The 26501-nt window shown below is 43.2% G+C and overlaps 1 protein-coding gene across 1 annotated transcript in view; it reads left to right on the forward strand.

Moving 5' to 3' along the window:
- The window catches only part of LOC108546709 (uncharacterized), a 224262-nt gene that overhangs the window by 165206 nt on the left and 32555 nt on the right, over nt 1-26501 (forward strand). Inside the window, exons 3-4 of the mRNA XM_017898932.1 lie at nt 12525-12660; nt 13635-13768. Coding sequence (XP_017754421.1) covers nt 12525-12660; nt 13635-13768 — 270 coding nt within the window. The remainder of the gene's footprint in view (nt 1-12524; nt 12661-13634; nt 13769-26501) is intronic.

A 26501-nucleotide genomic window follows, 5' to 3' on the forward strand; every position in this document is an offset into this window, starting at 1 on the left:
CTAGTAATTAGGCTGATTAGATGGCACACGACATCTATATAAAATCACTGTGACTATTGTTATTATTCTAGAATGTTCTCTTCCAGGAGCCAACGGCTCATCCTAACTATGTAAGTCAATTGTTTGAGAGGCACTAATTTAATAAGGTTCACTTTACAAATATATATACCTCAATCCACTGCCCAGGTACTTTATCAAAATTATGACAAGGAACCGAATTAGAATTTTCAATCATCAATGATGCGAATTAGCGTGAGAATGAGAGCTAAATAGATCTGGAAAAAGGTGCTAGAATGCAAAAGTAGTTGCATGGCAAAGAGCTTGCACAGAGAAAGAGACTATTTTTCTTCTCTTTCTTCCGTTTACATGTAATCATTGATAAATAAATATATAGTTCATTCGTCAAAATTGTTCAACTGATATTCGAACCTTCATCGCGAATAGTCTACCGGGTGTCATAAAATTACCAAATCGATCGTGAAGGAACCAGGCAAAAATCGCCAGGAATTCTCGATCAGTCGCGAATATTTGCACGCATTGGCGCGGTTATCGAGGAGCAACGATTTTTCGCGAAGAAAAATTCCGACGATCGTTTCGTTCGGTTGATAAATCCCCGTGGCGGAAACAGCGGCGAAAGCAGCGACGTTCTTTTCGCACGACGGGCACAAGGACGTCCCAGCGACGTCCATTTATCAGTCTCCCGGCTGTATTTCGAAAGCAAGTGGAGATAAGACCGAATGGCGTCCCGATTTTTCCGCCCTCCGCTCGAGCACCCTGTTTTTCCTCTGCAGCGCCGCCCCTTTTCCCGCGATATCGTGCAGCGTTTCAAACTTTCTAACTGCGTTTTCTGCGGGAATCCTGTAACCTTCGCTGAGAGTTGTAACGAGCAAGTGTTCCAGGGCTATGCGGGTTTTTAAGTGCCTTGAGCGAGGAAAAACGTGCACCTCGCTGTCTGGATGCCTTTGAGCGGGATTTAAACTTCTTAACCGAAGATTTCGCGACGAAACACGGGTAACTTTGCTTGCTTACATATTCATTGGCACTCGATCATTCACGGAAAACAGGGAAAAATCGACTGGCTTCGTATATAGAAGCAAGATCACAGAGATTGTGTCGTACGAGTGTACATCGCGAAGAACGTTTAAATGCGAACAGGAGTGGAGGAAAAATCGGTGAAGCACGGGGTGAAGTCTGGTCGAGTGAAACAAGGAAGTTAGACGATCCGGGTCGAAATCCACTGGATCGGGGATTCCAAAGGGTCGTGTCGCGGTCGTAGCACACGCCATAAATCAGCCCTATCGATTTCTTTCGGCCGGTCCACGCTTCGGTTCGCACTTACGAACCCTCCCTCCGGGAGGCTAGGGGTGGTAAAAAGTTTCACCTCGGTGACGCGCAACACTTTTATCGAGTCCACCTGCCGCCACTGTCTCCGACAAAGTACACCAGTCAACCCGGCTCGCTTTATCGCGCCAACGATTGCAGGCGTCTGTAGAATTTTGAGAGCTCGCAACTTCTTGCGGCACTGAGCTCTAGAGTGTCTAAGCGGAGCTTTCAGGATCCTTCGGGGAATCGGTTTAACGACGGATATGGGGGAGAGTTAGAAACGAGTGCGTGACTTTTGTGTGCAATTGGGGGTTGCAATTTGGTCGAGCAATGTTGTGGATGGTGAGGCAGGGGTTGTAACGCGTGGAATAATTTTTTGGGGGTGGTTTATTTAACCGAGACGAAGAATATCCTTTTTAGTAATATGCAATGGAAGCAATTTGCTATTTAATAATTTTTGCAAATTTGTTTATAATAAGTTGCTCCTCGGGTGCAGATGTAGACAAGATTTCTTAGAAATGCATGATTTTCATGTGCAATTGGGGGTTGCAATTTGGTCGAGCAATGTTGTGGATGGTGAGGCAGGGGTTGTAACGCGTGCAATAATTTTTTGGGGGTGATTTATTTAACCGAGACGAAGAATATCCTTTTTAGTAATATGCAATAGAAGCAATTTGCTATTCAATAATTTTTGCAAATTTATTTATAATAAGTTGCTCCTCGGGTGCAGATGTAGACAAGATTTCTTAGAAATGCATGATTTTCACGTGCAATTGGGGGTTGCAATTTGGTCGAGCAATGTTGTGGATGGTGAGGCAGGGGTTGTAACGCGTGGAATAATTTTTTTGGGGTGGTTTATTTAATCGAGACGAAGAATATCCTTTTTAGTAATATGCAATGGAAGTAATTTGCTATTTAATAATTTTTGCAAATTTGTTTATAATAAGTTGCTCCTCGGGTGCAGATGTAGACAAGATTTCTTAGAAATGCATGATTTTCACGTGCAATTGGGGGTTGCAATTTGGTAAAGCAACGTTGTGGACGATGAATAGAGGGTTGTAACGCAAAGAATAATTTTTTGGGGATGGTTCATTCAAGGATATCCCTTTCATAATGTACGGTGAACACAGTCAGTTATTTTATAATTATTGCAAATTTATCTGCAATAGTTTTCTTCCCTTGAGATACAGATGCGAACAGGATTTTTTAGAAATGTGTAATTTTCACGTGCAATTCAGGGTTGCAATTTAATCGAGTAATGTGAATGGTGAATAGGGGGTTGTAATGCGTAGAATAATTTTTGGGGGTAGTCTATTCAAGGATATCTCTTTAACAATGTACAGTGGAAACAGTTAGCTATTGTATAATTTTTGCAAATTTATCTGCAACAGCTTTCCTCTTTAGATACAGATTCGGACAAGACTTTTCAGAAATGCGTGATTTTCACATGCCATTCAGGGTTGCAATTTGGTCGAGCAACGTTGTGGATGGTGAATCATAGATTGTAACATGGAGAATAATTTTTAAGGGTGGTTTATTCAACCGAGATGAAGGATGTCTCTTTGATAATGTACAGTGAAAACAGTTAGCTATTTAATAATTAATTTACATTTTGGTAAATTTATCAGCAATAGCTTTCCACCTCCTCCGTTCAGATGCAAATGCGGATAAGGTTGTGATTGCTACGGAATTGGAAAAACCTAGTCCATTGGAAACACAAAACTCGATGTAAAACAGCGAAACATTCCGCTCCTGTTTTCAAGTTTTCAATGATTTTTGCAACGCAGTCCGAGCTGCCGAGTTAATATTCTGAATCAACGCGTTCGCTGCGATAGTAACGTGCGTTTTACCCGCGTTTTCACGCCTGGTAACTAATCCGGCGTTACCAGCAACGGTTTATGAAGCGCAGAATCGAGGAAAACGATAAACAAAATAAACGCGAGAACCGGGCGAGTGCGTCCAAGCGACGCGTTTAGATTCCATTTTTGCCGCGCTATTTCCGCTCGGAAAAATTCGCGGACCTGGCCACGTTCTCCAAACACAGGTATCGCCAGCCGAAATCCGATCGAGCTATTTTCGAGCCAATAAACAGGCAAACGCGACGCGTTTCGGCTCTATTTACCCGCGAAATCATGCAAAAAGAAAAAAAGGATACAATCGCGTCGGCACGCCTGTCGAATCTATCCATTTGCTAGGCCCGAAACAGCGACAAAGGAAGCGGAATAACGGGGGTGGAAATATTAAACGGGCGAAAGTCGGGCGATCTTTTAAAAAGAATTTCGACCAGGTCGAGGAAGCTTCGGCGAGCAAACGCAATTTAGCGAGGTTTGAAATATTCGGGAAGGAAAGGAAGGAGTCGGTGGACTTTCTAGATCGATAGAGGGGTGGCGACTATTTGCCAACGTTGGCGAATGGATGCTGACAAGATAGGAGGGTTTCGAAACCGAGGCGATCGATTCGATTCCGCCTCTACCAGGTCGCGAGACACTGGAAAACAAATTTTTCATTCGCGCGATACCCGCTGCTCGCTGATACCGATCTTTAATAAAATTCCCAGGCCGGAATGGTCTTACATTGACAGCGTTTAGCCGCGTCGCCGATAGTCAGGATCGAATCGAGACACTGCTTGCAGAATAAATCGACGTTCGCGAAATAAGGCCGCGTCTACTCCGCCATTTTGTACGTCCAGAGTGCTCCACTCTTTCGATTTTCGTGCTAACTAGTTTATTCCATCCATGAAAATTATTCGAGAAGAATTGACGAGGGTAGTTCGTCGGTGACACGACGAAATAAAATTGTTCGAAGCACTTGCAATTCCATTATCTATGCTCAATACATCTGCTCGATCCTGGTCACCCATACTAATAATTAAAAATACTAATGACAACTAAAATACTCGAAATACTAGTATGCAATAAAACTAAAATACTAAAAATACTAATATACAACACAACTAATATTCTAGAGATACTGATATAAAGTACAACTAAAATACTAGAAATACTAATATACAATGCAACTGAAGTAATACAACTGAAATACTAAGAATACTAATATACAATACAACTAAAATACTAGAGATACTGATATACAATACAACTGAATTAATACAATTAAAATATTAGGAATACTAATATACAATACAACTGAAATAGTATAACTAAAATACTAGAAATACGAATATAGAATGCAACTATAATAATATAACTAAAATACTAAAGATACTGATATATAATACAACTAAAATATTAGGAATACTAATATACAATACAACTGAAATAATATAATTAAAATACTAGAAATACGAATATAGAATGCAACTATAATAATATAACTAAAATACTAAAGATACTGATATATAATACAACTAAAATATTAGGAATACTAATATACAATACAACTGAAATAATATAATTAAAATACTAGAAATACGAATATAGAATACAACTATAATAATATAACTAAAATACTAAAGATACTGATACACAATACAACTAAAACCCCTAGGAATACTAATATACAATGCAACTAAAATACTAGAGATACTAATATACAATAGAACAAAAATACCAAAAATGCAAATATAGAATACAACTATAATAATATAACTAAAATACTAAAGACACTGATATACAATGCAACTAAAATCCTAGGAATACTAATATACAATGCAACTGAAGTAATACAACTGAAATACTAAGAATACTAATATACAATACAACTAAAATAGTATAACTAAAATACTAGAAATACGAATATAGAATGCAACTATAATAATATAACTAAAATACTAAAGATACTGATATATAATACAACTAAAATATTAGGAATACTAATATACAATACAACTGAAATAATATAATTAAAATACTAGAAATACGAATATAGAATACAACTATAATAATATAACTAAAATACTAAGGATACTGATACACAATACAACTAAAACCCCTAGGAATACTAATATACAATGCAACTAAAATACTAGCGATACTAATATACAATAGAACAAAAATACCAAAAATACAAATATAGAATACAACAAAAATAATAAAACTCAAGTACTAGAATTACTAATGCACAATACAACTAAAATACTAAAATACTAATGACAGCGTGCAGATAGGGGATATATACCTTTTTGATATACCAAGAAGATACACGTAAAACCAGGCATAGTCTGTTCTTCAATCAGACTTGCTGGTGTGCGTTGAGTATTATCTCAATCGAGGTCGCCGATATACAGGGTGCCTCTTTTATCTGGGGCACGCGTAATATCTCTGTTATTCCCGATGATGCGAGAAAGTGGGCGAGGGAAAATGTTGCACAGTTCCACGAGGGAAATTTTTTCCCCAGGCTCGTTTAAGTCGAAATTTCAAGACCGTTGACGGCTCTTTAAATGGAGCCGTATATTTTCGTTAACGCGATATCACGGCCGGCGACAAAACGAATTCATTCGTCATCCATATCACGCGTGCTGAAGATAAAAGAATCGTTCTGCACGAGCCACTCACCGGCCAAAGTAATTAACTGCAAAACTTTCGAGCTTCGTATTTTAATTTCAGCATCGCAGCACTTGACCGATGGCTTAACGTTTCGCGTTTAAAATAAATTTCCACTCCTCGTTTCACGAAGTCAATCCCCGTTTGCAGAACGGGGGTTGAAATATCAGGCGTGAATTGACAGCGAACGCGTTGGAAATAATCCCTCTGCCATAATTACACGTTATCCCGTACTTGGAGAGTGAGTAATTGAGAAGATTAATGCGAAAATGATATTTTATGCGTCGCTTTCGTAATTTAAAGACATGGAACAGTGTGTTTAGAACCAATCACGAAAGTATATCTATCTGTATGCACTTGTAACTCCTCATAGTGGTTATTATAATAGTTTTATGGGAGGACCTTTGGCAGAAATTTGAGTCGCATCGATTCCAATTGACAGGCACGATGGAAATATCGATAATGGAAGGTGGGTAGACGATACATAAAGATGACGAAGATATTCTATAAATTAGGCAACTTCGGCCAGTGTGTCATAGGATTCTAGAGCAAATTCATGCAATATTACTATAACAATTCTTATCTAGGTATCGCTCTAGGGAGTACGCTGTCAATAGGGGTGTGGCGACCTTCCATCGAGGGTGAGAATTCATTAAAGTCTTCAGTGGACCTACTATGCGTTCGCGAGAAGAAGGGACTATCTCTATAGACACTCCCATGATCACAGACAGTGACTACTATTGACTGAACACAGTGACGAAGATCATCGACGAACTGTAGCGAGATAGAATTGAACAGAATAATGACAGTATCTGCGTAGTCAATCGTAACGTTAGCTTTCTGTTTTCTAATAGCTAACATTTAGATTGAAAGACTATACTGATGCTTCCATTATTGTACTTCGTTTGATATCGCTACAATATGTCAACAATCTTCGTCGCTGTCTTCTGCCAATAGCAGTCACTGCCTGTGATCATGGGAGTGTCAGCAGAGTTAGTCAAGCTGTACCTTCTTCTCGCGAACGCATAGTATATACTTCCTCCAAATAGCATATTTTCATCTGTCACTGATAATCCGTGTCTAAGACACGAGCCTGCTAGATAGAGGTAGTCAATCTTAACGTTAGCTTTCTGTTTTTCAGTAGCTAACATTTAGATTAAAAGACTATACTGATACTGTCATTATTATACCTCGTTCGGTGTCGCTACAATATGTCAACAATCTTCGTCGCTGTCTTCTGCCAATAGCAGTCACTGCCTGTGATCATGGGAGTGTCAACAGAGTTAGCTGTGCCTTCTTCTCGCGAACAGATAGTATATACTTCCTCCAAATAGCATATTTTCATCTGTCACTGATAATCCGTGTTTAAGACACGAGCCTGCTAGATAGAGGTAGTCAATCTTAACGTTAGCTTTCTGTTTTTCAGTAGCTAACATTTAGATTAAAAGACTATACTGATGCTGCCATTATTGTACCTCGTTCGGTGTCGCTACAATATGTCAACAATCTTCGTCCCTGTCTTCTGCCAATAGCAGTCACTGCCTGTGATCATGGGAGTGTCAACAGAGTTAGCTGTGCCTTCTTCTCGCGAACAGATAGTATGCACTTCCTCCAAATAGGATATCTTCACCTGTCACTGATAATCCGTATCTAAGACACGGGTCTGCTAGGTAGCCTCACTGACGAGTCTGTTGACAGGCTAAGATGAAACGCTTCACACATGTACTGCTCGTTCAACAGCGCTGTCACAGAGCTAATAATCTCTTCCTTGGATGCAATAGTTAAATACAAAAATAAATTCAAGTACCTTGTTGCTAACCTATGTACACTATGAAACGAGAAAAGTTGTTCTGAAACAGGAGAATACTCTGAAAGAATATTCTCGAATATGCTTTCATCGTTTCCATATTACTAGAAGTTAGGTAATACCACTTTGTCCGAGGGTTTAATAGGGTTGTTAAAGGTCTGTCGAGAGATAAAGCGACAAGCATGGCCGCCAAAGGGTGGTCGCGTATGAACCACTGACGCGCGAGTTTTAAAAGCTGACGAAGCCTTTAAGGCGGGTTTAAGAAGCATTTGCAAATTGTTTCTTCTGTTTCGGCAGGATTTACGAGCGGATTAGTCGGACAGGAACGTATTAAATCATCCACCGTGTGAGGTTAATTTAATCCCTCGCAGTCAGAGTTACGTTCGGTGTTTTACCCTGGTTGGTCCGCGATTAATAAGCAGGCGAAGGCCTGTGATTATGTTCCCGTTGAGTGTATCTTTAACGCAGCGTAAAACGTTTCGTTTTAATTTCTCCCACTTTATAAAACCTAGAAGCTTATTAACATCCGAGGCGAATTAAATCCTACCGTATTCCCCAAAGAATTCGCAATTTTCGTAACCTGGTTCTACTTTTGATGGCTGGTGCTGCTATCGAAATATCACCGAAAGGAGATCAGAATTGCTAAAATATCTCATCGTTGTCTGAAAATAGCCGAGAAATCGTTACTTTCCACGTAACCTGTTCTCGAATCGTGGCAAGGTGCACTTCAAAAAATTTCCAAGCAATTCGAACCGTCTTTTGACCAATTTTACAACCCCCTAATCCAAAGATGGCGCGAAACAAATGACATACAGGTGACGCGAAGTGTCTAGACGAAATTACCCCTGTCACATTAGGCGGTTGCATCGATCTTTCAGCGAGAGGACGACGATCTTTCGACGAAAGGTCGATGCTTGGTGGTGGATGTTCCTTTCGTGGTCCCGTGGCTTCCGTTGGAAGAGTGAAAAGGGCCGGCGGCCGTGTAGTTTGTAAAGCAGACAGAGAGAGGCCACCGCGATGCATATAAATGATTGCAACGTGGAGAGGGTTGGTCGGGGGTGGATACAGTCCGATCGAGATTTAGACGTGGGGAGAGAGTTAGATGGAAGGTCGATAGTCGCGTGGAATACAAAGTAATTCTGGGCTGGCTCGAGCCGGGAAGAGAATCGGGGGCTGGGAAGTAAAAAGGGTCAGAGGAAACCGGGAAAGGATTCGGGGAATCGTACGCGTTTCCGTTGGAAATTTATACAAAAGGGCGGGAGGGGTGAGGTATGCTTATGGAGTTGACGAGAGATCGTTATCGAGGTTGGGAGTGAGCAAATAAGAAGAACCGAGTTGACTATTCTGTTGAAAATTACTAAACTTCGAGTAAAAGAATAGAATCCTTGCGGAAAAATTTGAAAATATTATTTTTCTTTTAAACAAAATGGCGTACGGTTGGCGTAAGTGGTACATCGACCAGGTGAAATCTTTCGAGCATAGAGAAACGAGCAATTCGAGATACTCGTCGTTCAATTTGAAATGGAACCCACTTTTCCTGAGAATTGCTGGTGGTCTTTTATCGAAAGTGCAGGTGGTTTCAAACGTTCGAGGCAGTGGCACGAAACACCGGCAATTTTCAATCTTTCTTAATACAAAATGCAACACGTCCAACACTGCACAAACGAACTTTTAACCCTGTGCAGAGTTAACTCGAGAGGCGAGCTTCAGTCGCCATTTAATAAAATTTTAGGGATCGATATTAATATACGATAGCTTTATCTTTAATTTAATTAATAATCACTCTCTTGATTGCTCCTCTCTTCTTATGCAAATTAATTTCTATGTGCCAGAACGTGTATTGAGATCCAGAGTACGTATTTTCATATACACATGTCCAGATCTACATATGGATTAATTAATCCAATTTATCGTATTATTACTGACTCGAGCACTCTTTATAATCGTATAGATTTCTTTATGAATCTTTACAAACTTTCAAAACACAATTACGGATAATTATTGATTAAAGCTATTCCTCCTGAACAAAGCGTTTATAAGCACGTTCCTTCGGTGTAGTATTATGTATAATTTATTTGCTTTTCTTTCATATGTGAAATTTTATGTAAATGGACTGCGGTCTGTTTATGCGTAAAATAATAATAATAATAATTAATATATTAAATTTAGAATAACGTAATAGTATTCGAGGCATTGAAATGGAACAATTCCACGTGCGAATTGTTATACGATTATAAAGATCGATATTAATTAACATATTTAAGTTAAGATAACGTAATAGTGTAATAGGTATTGAAATTGAATAATTCTACGTGTCAATTGTTATACGAACTTTTATTTACCATATTAAAAAATATTGTCGGCTTTATGGCAGAAAGTTGTAGAATTTCTATTATTCTGTAGCGAAAAAATCTTAGATCGCAAAGGGTTAAAATGGCACTGAAATGGTGACTAATAAATATACCGTACGATTGCCTTATTTCCATCGGAGTAAAAATTAATATCAATTTTCAAACGTAAATTTTAATTTCGAATTAATGCTTTCAACCCACTTCATGGCTCTATTATAGTTAATACAATAATTTACAAGACCGTTGTTCGACCATAAGCAAGACATTTCCAAGCGAGACGTAGCACAGACAAAGGGGCGCCATTTTTCGCGAAGGAAGCCGATTTTCGAGAAGTTAAATAGAATCGAAGATAGTTCGCGACAGATACCGGCAGTGGAGGGAAATTAATCGAATTCGTGGGAGCGAGTCGGGCAGGAAGAATTCGCAGCGGACCGATGGAAGAATACATTTTACCGGGGCATCCATCCTGTAACCGAGTCGAGTCAACTTCCAGCGGAACGATATCCCGGGGACGAAAGTAAGGGATGGGGGTTGAAAGTTGCTCGTAGTACACCGCTATCAGATTTCGAGCGGCTCGATCGCCTGTGAAAGTATCCTCTCGGCAGCCGAGTCTTTCGACCCCCCGCGTCCAAATTCAAGCGTCGTTCCCGGAAATCGACGTTCTTCCGGTACCCACTTTCCACGCGCGATGCAGGAAACCGCGAGTGGAAATAAAACCGTTCCCGGTTTCCACGAGTACAAATGGAAAGAAAAAGCGTTGAAATGGATAAATTGTTCTGGGAGCTACCCTTGAATTTATCTGGGCTCTGATGTCTGCGGCTGCCACCTGGTGGCGTGGACCACTGGAGTCCGTGCTGTCGGTCCTGAGGACCCCGATGGTATATAAAACAGGTCTTTCGTTCTTCAACTACCACGCGTGTCCACGAATAAAAGTCCAATTAAGAGAATTCGTAGAGAATTCCATTTTAATCCCGACTTTTTAATTTGAAATAAAATTACTTTTGAATTTGAAATAAAGCTAACCGAGGTGGGATGCTATTTTCAGAGAAATAAACTACAAATCGGTCAATGATCTATGCAGGGTATTATTCTAGAAAATAAATCGAAAATTAAGTGATACTGTTATAAAAGGCTATTTTTAGAAGCAAAATTAAGCTACGTGATTTTTATGAAAAAATGAAACGTGATCGTTAGAGGGAGCTAATCGCGGACCAAGATGGCGGCATGATTTACGCGAATCGACAAAATGACGTAATTTTTACGAGAGCAAATGACTAATCGGCTGATTCATATTAGTCAATTATCAATTGAGGAAAGCACTTCATCGAGCTTTCAAAGGGCACGAAAACAGGACCCTCTATGACACAGGAACAGTCTTGAATGGAGAAGCCTGGAGGAATCCTCATGTGGGGGCGATCCCTTCCCCTGCATTTTGTCTTTTGTCTCCCGTTTCCTGGAGACGTCTTTCACCTGCGTGGTCCTAAACAGACAGGTCCTAAACAGTTTGTTAATGCTTGAAATATCGTTCCGGTATTCCGTTCATCCCTTTATTTAGGACAGACTATTTATCTAAATGTGAAGACCCTGAAATTTTACAAGTACCAGTGTTGAGGCCCTAGGACCGCAATGTCCCAGGTCAAATGGAGGACTGTTTTATGTCCTTATTGTCAGCGTCCCTTGATTTCTATACACTCGTTATCACCTAAGGCACCACTTGGGTAAACCGTAAGAAGCAACAATATATCACCCTTAAGACGACAGGCATGGGGACCCAGATTGTTTAACCGTTTGAGTGCCACGGGTCATTATTGTTTCCCAATCGATATTTGCCAAGCGGCGCGATAGCGCTTCTCATATTCCGCGTTCACCAACCGAGCGCGCTGATTGTCAGCTTCGCAGCTCAGAGCGCTGGCACTTTTGGACACAAAATAGAAGAAGCGCGATCGCGCCGCTTGGCACTCAAACGGTTAAACAACCACCACCACCGGAAGACGCTGGAGCTAGGATACACCCCCAATATTAGTCGCAATCAATCAGACCACAGAGGAAGCTTACAAAACCACACACAGAACAGTCACGAAGAGAGTTTTACTAAAATACAGTCCACTTAACACTTCGAAGCTAAACATAACCTTCCTCAATGAACCGTCCATCACTAAGTGCTACTACTAAGTGCCACTAAGTCCGTCGCCAACTAAGACCGACCTAGTGACGAGATACACGGTTCTAACCCGTTTAATAAACATCTATACAATTTTTCCAGTGGCTACTATTTCCTTGCATAATAACTCCTGAACAAAACGTAACCTTGGAATCCCTGAAAGAAAGTGTTCAGGATTTATATTACACATTGTCCCATCCTGGGACAAATCCCAAACCCAGACGACCCCGCTACGGTCTTCTGGCAGCCAGATCCTAATTGCTACTTTATTTCAAATTCGGTGTTTTCTATTCCATTTACAATATACTTTTGCAAACTGTTGCAAACCATACTTTGCGAACCTAATGGCTGATAAGACACGATCTTTCTCTGATCCGCAGGTCTCCAAGTCGAACACGCACGACGTGACGTTGACCAACGTGTCTAGGAAGCTGACGGGGGAGTACAAGTGCGAGGTGTCGGGCGGAAGGCCGTCGTATCACACGGATATCAGGAAGGCCCGGATGGAGGTGGTAGGTGAGTGGTGGTCGGCCTGGAGCCGATCGAGAATTAAAAAGTTCCAGCGAGTAGACAAATCCTTCTCGTTGCTGAATCGCGCGGACGCCAGCCCGTAATGCGGCGCACGTGCGCCTCTACGTGCGACCCATTTTCATGACGGATCCGCCGGATCGTGGAAGGCTTCCGGGAAAAACGCGACTCGGCCCTCAGCTACCACGGGAAGAGGAACGTCCCTGCTGGTTCCTTTCCCTGCAACGGAAATCCTAAAGTCGGAGCTTTAATTACCCACGGACTAGGTCCGGTGTCTGGCCAAGTGCATCCTCTTGGCCTCGCAGCCGAAAGTCGAAATTGCGAGACGTGCGATGGTAGTTTCAGCTAATAACTAACGCTATCCTAGTTTAGAGTCAATAATTTCGAGATTAGAGGTATCGAGTTAGGGAACGAAAGCTCGAAGAATGGGATAAAAATTACTTCACAGGCGAAAAATATCTTTCGCGAACTGCACCTTAGAGACCAGTTAGGTTAACTGTGGAATTGAAGGTCCCGTGGGTGCTGGACTTTCGCCTATACTTCTAAATCAACCCCAGAATTGCAACTGGCGACTACTAGGACGTAACTAGTTCGGGTCGTAGCTCACAATTAGCCTCGGACAACTGGAGCTCGTAAATACCAGCGGTTGACAAGCGGAATAAATTTCCAACAGCTATTTTGTTAAGATATATCACCGAGGTTCCTCGCCAAGTGGTGTCAATGGGCTTTTGCTCACCGTTGTATATAAAAGATCCCTAGACCACCTCGGATAATCGTGGCGGAACGATGAACGATTGACAGAGAGTAGAAAAGGGTGTTCTCCTAGGAGCAAACGAGGCCTAACTGTATCCGACGCCTTGAGAATTCCGGCCTAGACGGGATGCGTCGACGCTTGGCTGGCAGCCGGCCAGGCGTCGAGTTAGCAGTCGCGTGCGCTAAATGACGTAATTATTATGCCTCAGATGCGCCGAAAACGGACCCGACGATCGGCATCGAGAAGGAGAGGATCGCGGTGGGCGAGCTGCTCCGGGCGAACTGCACCACCGGCAACTCCAGGCCCGCCTCCGCCATTACGTGGAAGCTGAACGGGGATCTCGTAAGTATATCGCCGTAGCTCTCTCACGCCTTAGCCCCGTCGCTATATACGTCCTCGAGCCGTAGCTACGTGACCTTACTGGATGATTAAAGTTCCACAAGGAACACCATCGCCTCGGCTTCCATCTCGTCCACCCCCGGCCCCTCCGCTCCCTCGCCCACCCCTTCCGTTCCGTTCCATTTACCTTTTCACCCCGTTCGCCGTTCAGGTGCGCTCGTTGACACGAGGTGTTTCTCGCTGCGCGAATTATTTGAAAGGAAACGGTTATGCGCCAGGGGAAAGTCTAGGCACGCGTGATTAGAGGGATACGAGGGTTTAGGCAGCGAGTCGGGTACACCGGTTGGCACAATCTTGCGTACAATAGGGGTTTTATTGCTCGCGAGTGTAATAAACTACGAGTCTGTCGCTGTGACTGGTAGCTTACCAAACTCTCACGAGGAATGGAACAATCTCCAGACTCTAAGGAGGACTTTAATCGTCTTGACAGATTGCGAACCGCGTAAAAATTCCTAAGATATGCATCAGGAACTAAACGTTCTGAGATGACAGTGGGTTGACATCTAAGGTTCATGACAGATGGCACGTGAAAAACGAGAAAACCTGTGTCCCTACACCTATGAACAGTACGCAATGTGGTGACACCATTTAGCACTTTGACTGTCAAATTGGTCATATATGACCAGCCACGATTTTTCCTGTGACAGCACAGTTGTCATTGAAGACTGGTGCACTCATATGCTTCGAATAATAACAATACTCTCGTGGCATCCCGTGTAAGCATGTAAATTTGGTGTGACAGTGAAAGGGTTAAACGAATCGCTCGCGGCGAATTAAAGTGTCATTGGCAGATTTTTCCAATGGACACTGCCAAGAAAAGCGAGGCTAAGCTGGACAAAAACAATTTTCACCGTGGCGCGAGGTAAAAACTACGCTATTGGTTCTCACGCCAGGTTCGGGTTAGGTGCGGCACGGGTGCAATAATAACGGGGCGCGATTATTTCGAGTGAATTATTAATGTTGCCGGGTATCAGCTCGGCCGTGGGTGGCCGCCGCGGACAAACACATATTCGGGCCCATTGTGACGGATTAATTAATTAGTGCAATTTGATGTTCCGCTTATAATTCGCAATTAATTCGAGCGAGCGGACGAATTATTTCGCGTGTACAGGCCGCGTGTAAACAACAGCGAACACGAATGATCGAGCCACGGCTCGGCAACTCCGAGTATTTCGTCGCGTTATCCCTGAGCTGACGAGATCGATCGCGCGAGCACGCGCGAGTAGGCTCGTCTTTCGTTGCCTTGACTCTTAACCCCTTCCCGTGCCATTTAACTCGACGGAACCTGGGCCCAGACGGTAGGCTAGGTCAGACTAGACTGATGCTCGAAAACAGTCGTAATACGAACCAAAATGTAAATATGTGTGGTATAGTCAGTTTTACGCGATCCTGCTGTTGTGGAAGTAAATTCTAATCCTTTTTCCTTTCATAAATATTATAAATATATTATATTTTGTAATAGATGACAGTTTCAAAGTTATGTTTCATTAATAAAGAATACTTTAACCCTTTCGCTGCGAACAGCGCCTTTAGACACTCAGCCATAGTTGCTGTCTTAAAATGAACAATACAGTTGGCAAATAGTTAGCAATAATGCCTATTAACACGTTAAACGTCATACCGATCCCTAGTCCCTAGAAGGGCCCACATGGCGGCTAACTATGGCGTGAACGGATTTTTTCACCTAATCTAGCACTGTGACACTGGGTGCCGAGAGAGCAATTCATTTTTGAGTGCTCCACAGTGAAAGGATTAGTACTTTAGGCCGACTTTCTGTTCACGTGTCTGGCTCGTGATATTCATCTTCGACCCAAAACCTTCATCACGAGTCAGACTCGTTAAACTACGGGAAGCGCTTAAGGACGCTAGAGGAGCGGGTCGTACCCGCGCACCCTCGACTCTCCGATGAATCTCCAGAGAGATCCGATATTAAGGAGAGCTCGATGAAATATACCTCGCTCTTGCACCAACACGATGTAGGATTTTTTGAAAAACTCGAGGAGAGGGTGAAGGATTTGACGAGAATGTCTGCTCCCTACTGTGGCGTATCCACGGTCGGACGATGAAGGGACTGTCGAATGATTGGAGGGCCGTGGTACTTGGAAATTGATGGACCGTTCGACGATCAACGGATTTTTTAACGTAACCGAGGATCGTTCGAGGCAACCGATAGGCCGGGACACAGTGCAGCCAGCCCGAAATTCGCATTTATTTCGATTGCGAGATTTATAAGCTGCGGGGCATTTCTAGACACGTAGAACAGGGTGAGAAACGAGATTACGCGATAGTGGTTATCTCGTTTTGTATTAATACCGGCACACCGATGATCAATTTCGCCCCGCTCGTCGTGTGATATTGATCGATGCGTGCGGCTCACGATGGCGCACTTTGATAGCGCGGAATTAATTGGATCGGCGATCTCGACGGGGAAGATTAATTTTGGCAACGGACGAAGGCAGCAAGCGGAGGATTTTATTTCGGGCCTAGGCAAGTATTCGCCCGGGGTGCCATAGAGACGGGTACGGTCCTGCCGAGCGTGGAAGACGCACGCCTCTGACATCGGATAACCAATGGAAGGCTGACGATAAACTAATGAATGTCGTTTCCTCTGTTACACCTCTTATATGCCCTCGAATAACCCTGTCCAGGACTTTAATGGACGTCGTTCGTCTCCCGAGCAGTCTCCCCGACACGAATCTGGAAGAACGCTACCCGATGGAGATCCGGGGTGGAATTTGATACCTGGAATCCAATTTAGCGGAAATATCGCCTACAGTGACGATGAAACGGGTCCGGGGGTAGCGAAGATTTTCGAATTAAAAATAATTTCACCCTAGAAATCGCCAAATTGCGCTTATTTGTTACGTAATGGCCACTATAAATGCAAAACAGGTACCCAGGCGCTGGGAAACATCGGATGCCAGCGAATTATCTGCATCAGAGATAATTGAAATGAGATTAGGCGAAACGATATCACTGCTTCGCAGGTATTAAAACAGTCGAGCCTAGGAGGACCAGCGTTTTGGCTATCGAAATAGGAATTCGCGATATTTTTCCAGGGACGAGACTTTCGAGTGTCGTACGGATCTCGATTTGGAACAAATGCTTCCATTTCTGGGTACTAGGTACCGGCAATTATTAATAATTCGTTGGAAATGTTCGTTACAATTGTATCGAATATTCAGAGATATTAATGCAACGAGTTTAATCGAAATTTCGATATTATCGATGGGAAAGAACCGATGGAAAAATATCGTTACTCTAGGCACGATCCAGTGGAGAAGAATCGCAATGGCGGTGAAGAAGGGTGAGGAAGACAAGGGACGGAGGTGGTGCCTGCGTCCTCGTCGCGATCGAAAACATATAACTCACCGGGGCCATAGTGATCGATTAAACGCGTCGGGCCGCGGCGGTGCTGCGATTTAACGGAATAATTTGGTTGATTTAACAAATACCGCGGAATAACGATTTATTTGCATACGAGGCATCGCGAGCCACCGGGTTCCACCCCTTCTCCCTCCCACTGGTCGCGTATCGAAACCTCCGCCGATTGGCCGGATACGTATCTCGATGGATCTCGATAAATTTCATTCCCGCGGCTATGCCGGTGCCACCGCGAAAGCTCGGCTCGTCGTTGAAATGCGAAATGACCAGGTAGTTACAGCAGCGGGTGTTGATTGAAAAACAAAACCGGATCGAAGGCGTCGGAGATGGCCGGAAATTGAATACAACCGGGACGATGTAACAGGATCGACCAGGAACCGAATATTTCATGAAAATTCTCTGATCTTGGAAAACCTGACTGTTGATTCCCTCTACTCATTCGTAAAGATCCAAGGCCCGGACTGAGGTTATTCCTTTATTACCAGCGTCCCACGACTCGTAGGCAAACTGGCCCTCGAATACCACTCGAGCTAATTCTTAGTAAAATATTGAAAATCCTCAATAGACGAACCGACAATTATCCCAAATTCATTTGAACCTTCGTCTTCATCCAAAAACCCGAATTTAACCGCGTGAGTGCCAAGCAGCGATTTTGCGCTTCTTCTGTTTCGCTAAAAAGTGTCAATGCTGTAGGCTGTCAAGCCTACAATCGCGACACGCTCGGTTTCTGTCCATGCACGACTTTACATGCCAATTTATTAAAATACGTAGACACGAGGACTCGGATAAAAACAAACCAAACGCGGTCACTCTTGTATTATATTTAATAAACCCTCACAACTCCTGTCGTCTAGTTTGCGTTTATAAAAGGACCTTCCTTTTACAGAAGAATTGAGACGAAACACTGACGATGGCTCTAAATACAATGACGATAGAGATTCCTCAATTTCGAAGAGACAGATGAAGTGTCAAATGAATAACTATATTAGGTTAGGGTTGTTTAACCCTGCAAGCCTGTGGCCCTCGCGTGAAACCCTAAGAGGATTGCTCCTTGACAATTAGAAAATCGTCATCCACGTTAATATTCTAGGGATTGACAGTGATGGTAATTTATTAATAAATTATAACTGTGCACGAGTGACGATCAAACGTACGAATTATCTCTTTACAAGAATCTAGATCGATTTCCAGCTTAATCTCTTGCGGTGGCAAGAAATTCGCAGATGCGTGTGCCAGAACGGTCCAGTGTTTCTGTAACAATTGTCTAACGACGAGTATACCACGTCGTTGGTGATTCTATGACAAAAGCATTACGACGTGTGTGACACGACTTTCCAGCGCAAGTGGTTAATACAGCGTTCAACTTGACAACTCAATTCGCAACAACTAGTCCACTCCAAACTGTCTACAAAAATTATCCCCCGACCACTCTTAACCTTCTTTATATATCTTTCTCGTCGTGCACGCGTTTTCTGGTCTCCCTTAACACGACCACATATGGTCACATATATGGACACATTGGCCATATATCCGAGCACATTGACCACATGGCTATATGGACTATGTGGACTACTTGGCCACATATCCGAACATATTTAGCCATATAGACGGGCACGCCGTGCCATATCGCAGGGCACACCAGGCCATATAGTGTGACAAGTTGGTCATATATCCGGACACAATAGGCCACAGACAGACGATTTGGCCATATAACCGGACACGCTGGGCATGTAGACGGACACATTGTCCGTATAGTTGGACACGTTTGGTCATATAGTCGGGTATGCTTGGCCATATAATCGGACACATTTGGCCATAAAGTCGGGCATATTGGTCATATAGCCGGACACGTGGCCCAGGGCTCTTTCCAATTGACCTAGGCTTTACTCTTTCGTAAAACTACGTGTACACGGTGGAAAACTTTTGATACTACAATATAATCCCACAAATTTTCATTCCTAGCAAGAATTATATAAATTTCTCTCTAAAGACGCTTGAGGTATCGGAAAAATGATATGGAAGAGGAAGGATGTGTACTCGTGCAAGGAAGAAGAGGGAAGCGGAGAAGACGTGTTTAGCAGAGTTCGAGTCCCGAGAAAAGTTGGCGATCGAATCTCTCGTGGATCCCCGAGGACTTTGCCCGAGGCTTAAATGGACCGCGATGTAGCGAGGAAAAGGATGCCGGGGTTATTTACTCGACTTTAGTCGTTAGTCAGGCTCCTGTTCTCCAGACAGCGAGAATGTTTCCAGTTGTTCGAATTCTGTCACGCTCCCTTAATGCTCGCTCTTAACATTCTGCGACATCCAAGTCTAGCACTGCTATGTTTTAAAAGCACCAGACCAACCGCTCGATGCTTCGGGCTTCGTTAACCCGGGCTAATTTGAATTTTCCAATGCTGGCTATTGGATGTAAATTTTTCACTTCGTCCCATAGCACCGTGGCTTATTAGCGGTGCTAGAACTATCTAGCAACAGCAAAATAATCGGTTTCGCTTTGATATACGATTAATCTTGATATACGATTTGTGAGTGTTGATTTTATATATGTGTGAGTGGGAATGAGGTAGAATAAGTGAAAGTCATTTAGGATGATATAAATATATGTGCCAGTGGAGTATAGTATGAATATTCTTACAAAAATGTTTAGAAGAATGTGCCACAATAAAACAGTTACGCGAGAATAGTCATAAGCATGAGTTAATAAGAATGAGGGAGAGAGAAAAGAATTTTCAAGATAGAGTGAATTTTTGTGTTTAGAGTAGTTGACTGTTAGACCAGTTTATTTAGAATAGTTGTCAATATTTAAATATTATTATCAAAATATATTAATTTGTGTATTGCTGAAAAACGTGGAACATATTGGTATTCATTTCTATCCACAGGATTAAAGGTTCAGCTAATTTTCAGGTTTTGGTGCTGGTGGATTTTAACGTGCCTCTCAGGGATTCAAGATACTACCCACTTTTAAAACCGACCCGTTATACTTCAAATTTTGATTCTACTGATCCATCTAACAGAATTAATCTAGCTAACTCACTTGCTGACTTAAACTTTTTCAATTTATCCTCAGATAAATTTAAGGCTGAGGCAATCAGATTGCTAGGGGCTGCAAATCTTCAGTTATGAGCACTGCAGTACTTCGCAGTCTACTTCTGCTTACTTATGATTTAGAACAATATATCCTCCTGTATTATAATAATCCAATCCAATGTTTAAGTTCCTACGTAATTATACTCCTTTTAGTTTTATTTTTACTTCATCTTTTTAGTTATTTTTATTTCACTGTATTACTTCTTTATAAAGGGTGTTTACCTATCAAATAAATAAATAAATAAATAATTCATATAATTATAATTTTACCTCAATTTCTCGGTAATTAATACTCATTTCTGCCTCTATATTCGAAATGTCGAATAAAAATTATTCCATCGCGAAAATATTACATTATAAAATATCTACGTTCCCATATAACTGAATTTTTTCTCGGAAATATAGGAATACATCTAAGAATTTTGAATTCTCGTTCGATTAACAAGACACAGAAGATACCTCCGATTAATACCCCGGCCTATCGTGTCGCGAGATCTCTGTATTGGTTCGCGTTTCCACGCGTCGATAGCCCGCGCCACGGAGATTTATTTGACGAAATAATTTTCCCGGGCTGGACAGCTTTGGGAAATAAATTCGGCCGCTTTATGGGATCGGATCGGTTATAATTAACGCGTTGCGACGAGAGCTGAAAGCGGCTGGCGATTTAGTTTCTCGCCGAACGAAACGGTATGGTGACGTGGAGGGGGCGGGTGGAGAGGGTGGTTAAAATGGAGAAAGGTATAGAACGAGGGTAGAGAGAGGTGACGAGGAAAGGGTGTCTCTAAGCGTGACCGAAAATTCACGTGTCCAGCCTGTAACAATGGCCGCTGCAAAGTGCAGCAGCGAGGGGGTGGCAATTTCACCCTGCCATTTTCGGCTTCCACCTGCACTAGTGGACGTTGACACGCGTGTCACGAGGGCTAAGCTAACTGTACCCTCTGCACCCTCTCCCTGATCCATTGTCGACAACTTTCTCCTAATGTCCTGGTGGCAGACCCCTGCCTCCTTTCTGCTTCGTCCCTCTAGCTTCTGCCAACATGGATAGCTGAAGGGATGATGTCCGGACTAGGGTTCGTTGCTTTTTTCGAGAGCATTCGAGTTAAACAGATATACCAAGGTTCTCCAGTTTGGTAATGGTTAAACATCCACTCGTTTACCCTCGATTTCCCCCATTCTCCAACTCTTTATTCCCGTTAGGTCATTTACACTTTCGACTTGACAGTTTCCTCATACCTGTCATATATTATCGCGCAATGCTTGAGATAAATCGCTCGAAACGGATCAGGGACAAAGGGGCACGGTCTACGGAATCCTAGAGTCCACTGATCAACCCTCTATCGAAACTCGGAGCATCCCCATCGACTCGTAAATCAACCCCCGGTGTATCTTCCGAGGGAATCGGCGAGAAGCTTCAATATTTATAATCCGTTTATTCGATCCTCGGAGCACGACTGCGGCAGCTGTGCAATAAGGATTTCGTGGCAACTCGGCCGATCTATTCTCCCAACGACCCGCATCGCATTAACGGCAAACTTCATCCCCGTTTCTCCCGATGATCTCGGGATTTTGACAGAATTTAGAGAAGCGAGGCCAATTGACGCCGAAAACGGCCCAATTCCACCAACGTTCATCCCCAAACATCCTTCGTATCACAGATCTCGATACTCGCGAATACGATTCGAAACTTTAAAAATAAATATTCACCGAGAAAACTTCGCTGGACTCTCGTTCCTCTGTTCCGAAGAGCATACAACGCGCCGGATAATTATTTCGCACTTTCTCCGACAGAGGGTGAAACTGAAAGTGCGGAATGTTTCAGCGACAGAGAGCAAAGGTGTTAATTTCCTTTGGCGAATAGAGAGAAGCACCGTGGGAGAAGAATTTATTCCGGTGCAACTTTTAATACGATCTAGAGTTTTAAGTCTTCTCGAGCGAACTGTAAGCAGATATCGAAGAGGGTGGAAAAGTTGTCGAACGCGCGTCAGTTCGAGCGGAAGAATGACGAGCAGATCTGGAGGGGTGGGACAGGATGGGACGAGGGTTAGAGGAGCGTTGGAAGATCAAGATGGCGGGTGGGCTGGTTAAGAAGATTCAGGCTTATCAACCGGTTAGCTCCTCCAGCAACCGGTTACCGGTTTAGAAAATCGTTTCCATCGACTATGTCTTCGCTATTCGAGCTTGTCTCTGCGTATCCGCGCGAAAATATGCGTGTGCGTGCATCCGTGAATACACAGGCTGACTCCGGCGATATTGGAAGTTAAAAGCTTTCGCAGACTGCGGGAGTGGCGTTGGGTGAAACTTAATTGCATCTTCCCTGCTGCAAGTTATTATTGCATCCGCAGCTTTCTCTTCCCCGTGCCGGATTAGAGCGTTCGATTCGCGCAGTCGTTTTAGATAATCATCGTTTCGAATATCTCCGGGTAATCGAGTCTCCGGATATCGGTGTTCGGGTCGGTAAGAGTCGGATATTTCGTCTGATAAAGAGAGAAAATTGGGTAGAATTACCAATTATTATATATAACACGAGAAATCTGTGTGGAACAATCTACTGTGATTTTCTGATTTTTTTCGTAAATTAATGACGATGCTATAAATGTTCCTGTACCTCTTCAAACCTGAGATTCAATCCTTCGCTATGAAGCTTTTCTTATATTTTTCTAAGCTTCGTGATGCCTTTCACGCTAAAATAAAAATAGGAAATTTCATATTTGCGTGAGAAATGAAGGCATAGAATTATATCGTTTCAATATTTCACGTATACTTCATTTTAATATTCGATCTTTTGAACCCAAAGATTATTTCACTACAGGGATATAACAATTCGAAGCTTTCTTTATATTTTTCTAAGCTTGGCGATGTCTCTCGGGCTAAAACGAAAGTAGGAAAGCTCGTGTTTTCTTAAAAAATGATCTCGCAGAATTATTTTGTTTCAATATTTCACTTCTAATAATCGATTTCTGACACTCAAAAATTATTTAATTGCAATGATACAACAATTCGAAGCTTTCCTTGTATTTTTCCAAGCTTGGGGGTACCTTTCTTGCTAAAATAAAAATAGAAAATCTCGTGGTTTCTTGAAAAATGAACTCATAGAATTATTTCATCCTAGTCACCGCCAACATCATAGCCGAACAAACATAAACATCATAGAGTGAAAGTATTTGCCAACATAGAAAATTCACGATCTACCATTTTACATCTGCTTAGATAAAAATCGGTTTCACTCCTCCAGTAAAGCGGCGAGAAGCTAGTCTACGTGTAATTCCGCAATTAAATCACGGGTTGCGAAAAAATTCTGCCAGTAAAGCGGCGAGAAGCTAGTCTACGTGTAATTCCGCAATTAAATCACGGGTTGCGAAAAAACAAGCAAGTTCCCAGAGTGACTCTGTCGGCAGTGTATTTCACCCAGCGTCGTTGCACCCCGATCAAAACTCGCTTTGAAACAAACACTCGAGCCACCGAGTGGGTAGTTGATCCTCTGCCAAGGGGGCGCTCGCCGCCGATCCGGAATCCGGCTCCGGCTCATATTTTCTCGCCACCGATTCTTCCGGCTTGCTGGCCACGTTCCTTCCACCTAGTCACGTGAAACATCGGCGAATTTTCAGCAACAAATCTCTTCTCGAGGATCGAAGAAGGGCTATGGGAATTCCTGGCCATCGTAAATTCGACGGGGCACGCGGCGAGATCGGTCCCAAGGCCGTTTTCCAGGGGGCTGCATCATCGCGAACGCGTTATCGAGGTGTCCGTGTCACGGATTTGTCCGCCTGTCGCGAATCCGGAGCGCGAAAACGTCGCTCGTTAGAGGCTTCTTCACGGTGGACGACGGACAGAAAACCGATAAACGCGTCATCCACCCCCGCGCCGCTGTCATTGCGCCGATCTCCGGTGCGTTGCAATTTTCGAGCACGAACGGCAACGAGAGGGCTTCGAGTTTCGAGTTATCCAAGTGGAAACCGGGTTAAGGGACGTCGAACTGCGTTTTCGAGAGGGTTGGATTAGTTTTTCTATAATACTTCTGCTATGCCTTTTCTTCCTTCGTTCCTCACGCGCCATTTTATTGCGCGCAATTGGTGATTCGAGGGTGATCGAGATCGCTGGAGCAACAATCTTCTTAATTGCGTCCTCCGGTGGCGTTATCTCGGAGTGCTTTTCGAACCTCGGTTCCCTCTTCCATATCGCGAAATTCTTTTAAGAAAAATAATCGACGATGTAGCGTCAATTTGTAGAAATATGATACAAATATAAAATTGACACGGGTGAGAAGCAACCCTAAATTCGTGTATGAATGCATCTGTCGATGAGGAAAAAGAAAGCTTAGATATTGTTTCCACTCTTAGAGACATCGAGGGCCTGGTTTATATCTGTAGCGACCAACGTTCACACTCTCGCCGATAGATGGCAAACGGAGGTTCGAGGTTTCTAGTAAGTTCTCGGTGAATCCTCGACTTTTCATAAATACAAGTTCCTATGCTATCTAAGTATCCCCCGTCTAAGGATGGGCCTTAGTTCACTAGCAGGCCCAGGACAAAACGCATCCCTTCTATGTGTCCTCCTACCTGCTACCTATCATAACATAATGACCAACAGGATACCAACCGACAGCTTCCGTAGGAATCACAAAGAACTGTATGAAAAACCCCCTTGTCTCTAAGGCCCAAAGTCTCACCAATAATCTGTCTGAGTGTCTTTTGTCCGATATTGAATTCGAAAAAGTGAAATTCCCGTAGGAATCGTATTCACTGTAGGATTCACAAGACTTCATCCCAATCCCGTGGAGGGTCCCCCACATGTCTTTACGACCAACGCTTGATGATTCGCGGCCACACGGACTAACTCGAGAGGTTTGGGCCAGGCCCTGGAAAAAACAGTCCAGTCGCGAATAGAATGCGGAACAGAGCTTTTTGACGACAGACACCTGCCCCCCTCGCGTAATAAAGCTCGTATTAACCCCTTCCTGTGACATTTAGCTCGACGAAATCCGGGCCCAAACGGTAGGCGCCAACGCGTGGTAAACAAACACCAAACTAATACTCCAAAACAGTCACAATATAGCCTGGCACGTGATGCTTACGTTTGGGCCGACTTTCTGCTCGTGATATTCATCTTCGGACCAAAATCTTCATCACGAGTCAGGCTCTTTAAAGTACAGGAAGAGGTTAACTCGAAATACAGCCTTCGATCTTTAATACTCACGACATCCCTTCAATCCCATTTTATAGCGTATATATTCGCACGTTATCCGTATAAATTTATTTAAATTTAAAAAGCAGAATGGTGCTTAAAATTGTATAATAAAGAGCATGAGTTGCACAACGAGGGATGGAACGACTGGATTACCCTGAAGAACGCTATATCTTCGGCCACATCATCGGAGGGCCAGTCTCTCAGAGAGAATCAAAGCAAACATTTTCAAAGTTTCGTCGAGTCTAATTGTCGAATGCGAGGAAATTCGTCTGAACCGCGTGGCTCGGTTCCGCGTGCGGAAAGAACGCGACCTGGATTCTGTCCTGGAGGACCCACGGCAGGAATTTTGTATGAAGCGGCACGGTTACGCTGACGCGGCAAGATAAACGGCGCCGGGCAAGGAATTCCGAGAAAACGATAAAACTCTGTGAATTTACAACGACGAGGAATTCCGCGAGGACGCGAGGGGATGCTCATGAAGTCCTCGCGGTGCGACGGATCCGGGAAAAACCGTGTTTTCGAGGGAAAGTTCGCGAGGACACGCAGAGGAGGAGGAGTGGATGAAATTCGGGCCTCGGCGACGTGGATGGGTCATCGACTTGTCTCCATAAATCCCGAATGAACCGCAGCCGATGGCTGCCTGATGGAAACACGATGCCCGGGATATCGGGTTAATTATATTTCAGTTACGAAATTAACGAGAAGTGTCGCGTGATCGAAATATTCTGCAGAGATCGGCCATGCCTGCGCGCCATTTTGCCATGGGGAGAGCGCCATGTCGTTCGGGGGAATAGACTGGATCAGAGAGACACTTTCGCAAAATAAAATCGCGAGATTCCGAAACACTATTCGCGTACAGTGTATTGGATACAGGGTAGGAGGATCCAAGCTTCTCTAACCTCTGCAAAGAGGCTACCACAGGAGACCTGTTCCTTTTGAAAAATTCTTCAGATATTTCGGCTCGGTTGGCAATTAACCCTCGGCAATCTCAAGGTTCCAAAGAAAAGGACAGATATTT

This window comes from Eufriesea mexicana, unplaced genomic scaffold (assembly GCF_001483705.2).
Source record: "Eufriesea mexicana isolate 0111107269 unplaced genomic scaffold, ASM148370v2 scaffold759, whole genome shotgun sequence".
NCBI classification, from domain to species: Eukaryota; Metazoa; Arthropoda; class Insecta; order Hymenoptera; family Apidae; genus Eufriesea; species Eufriesea mexicana.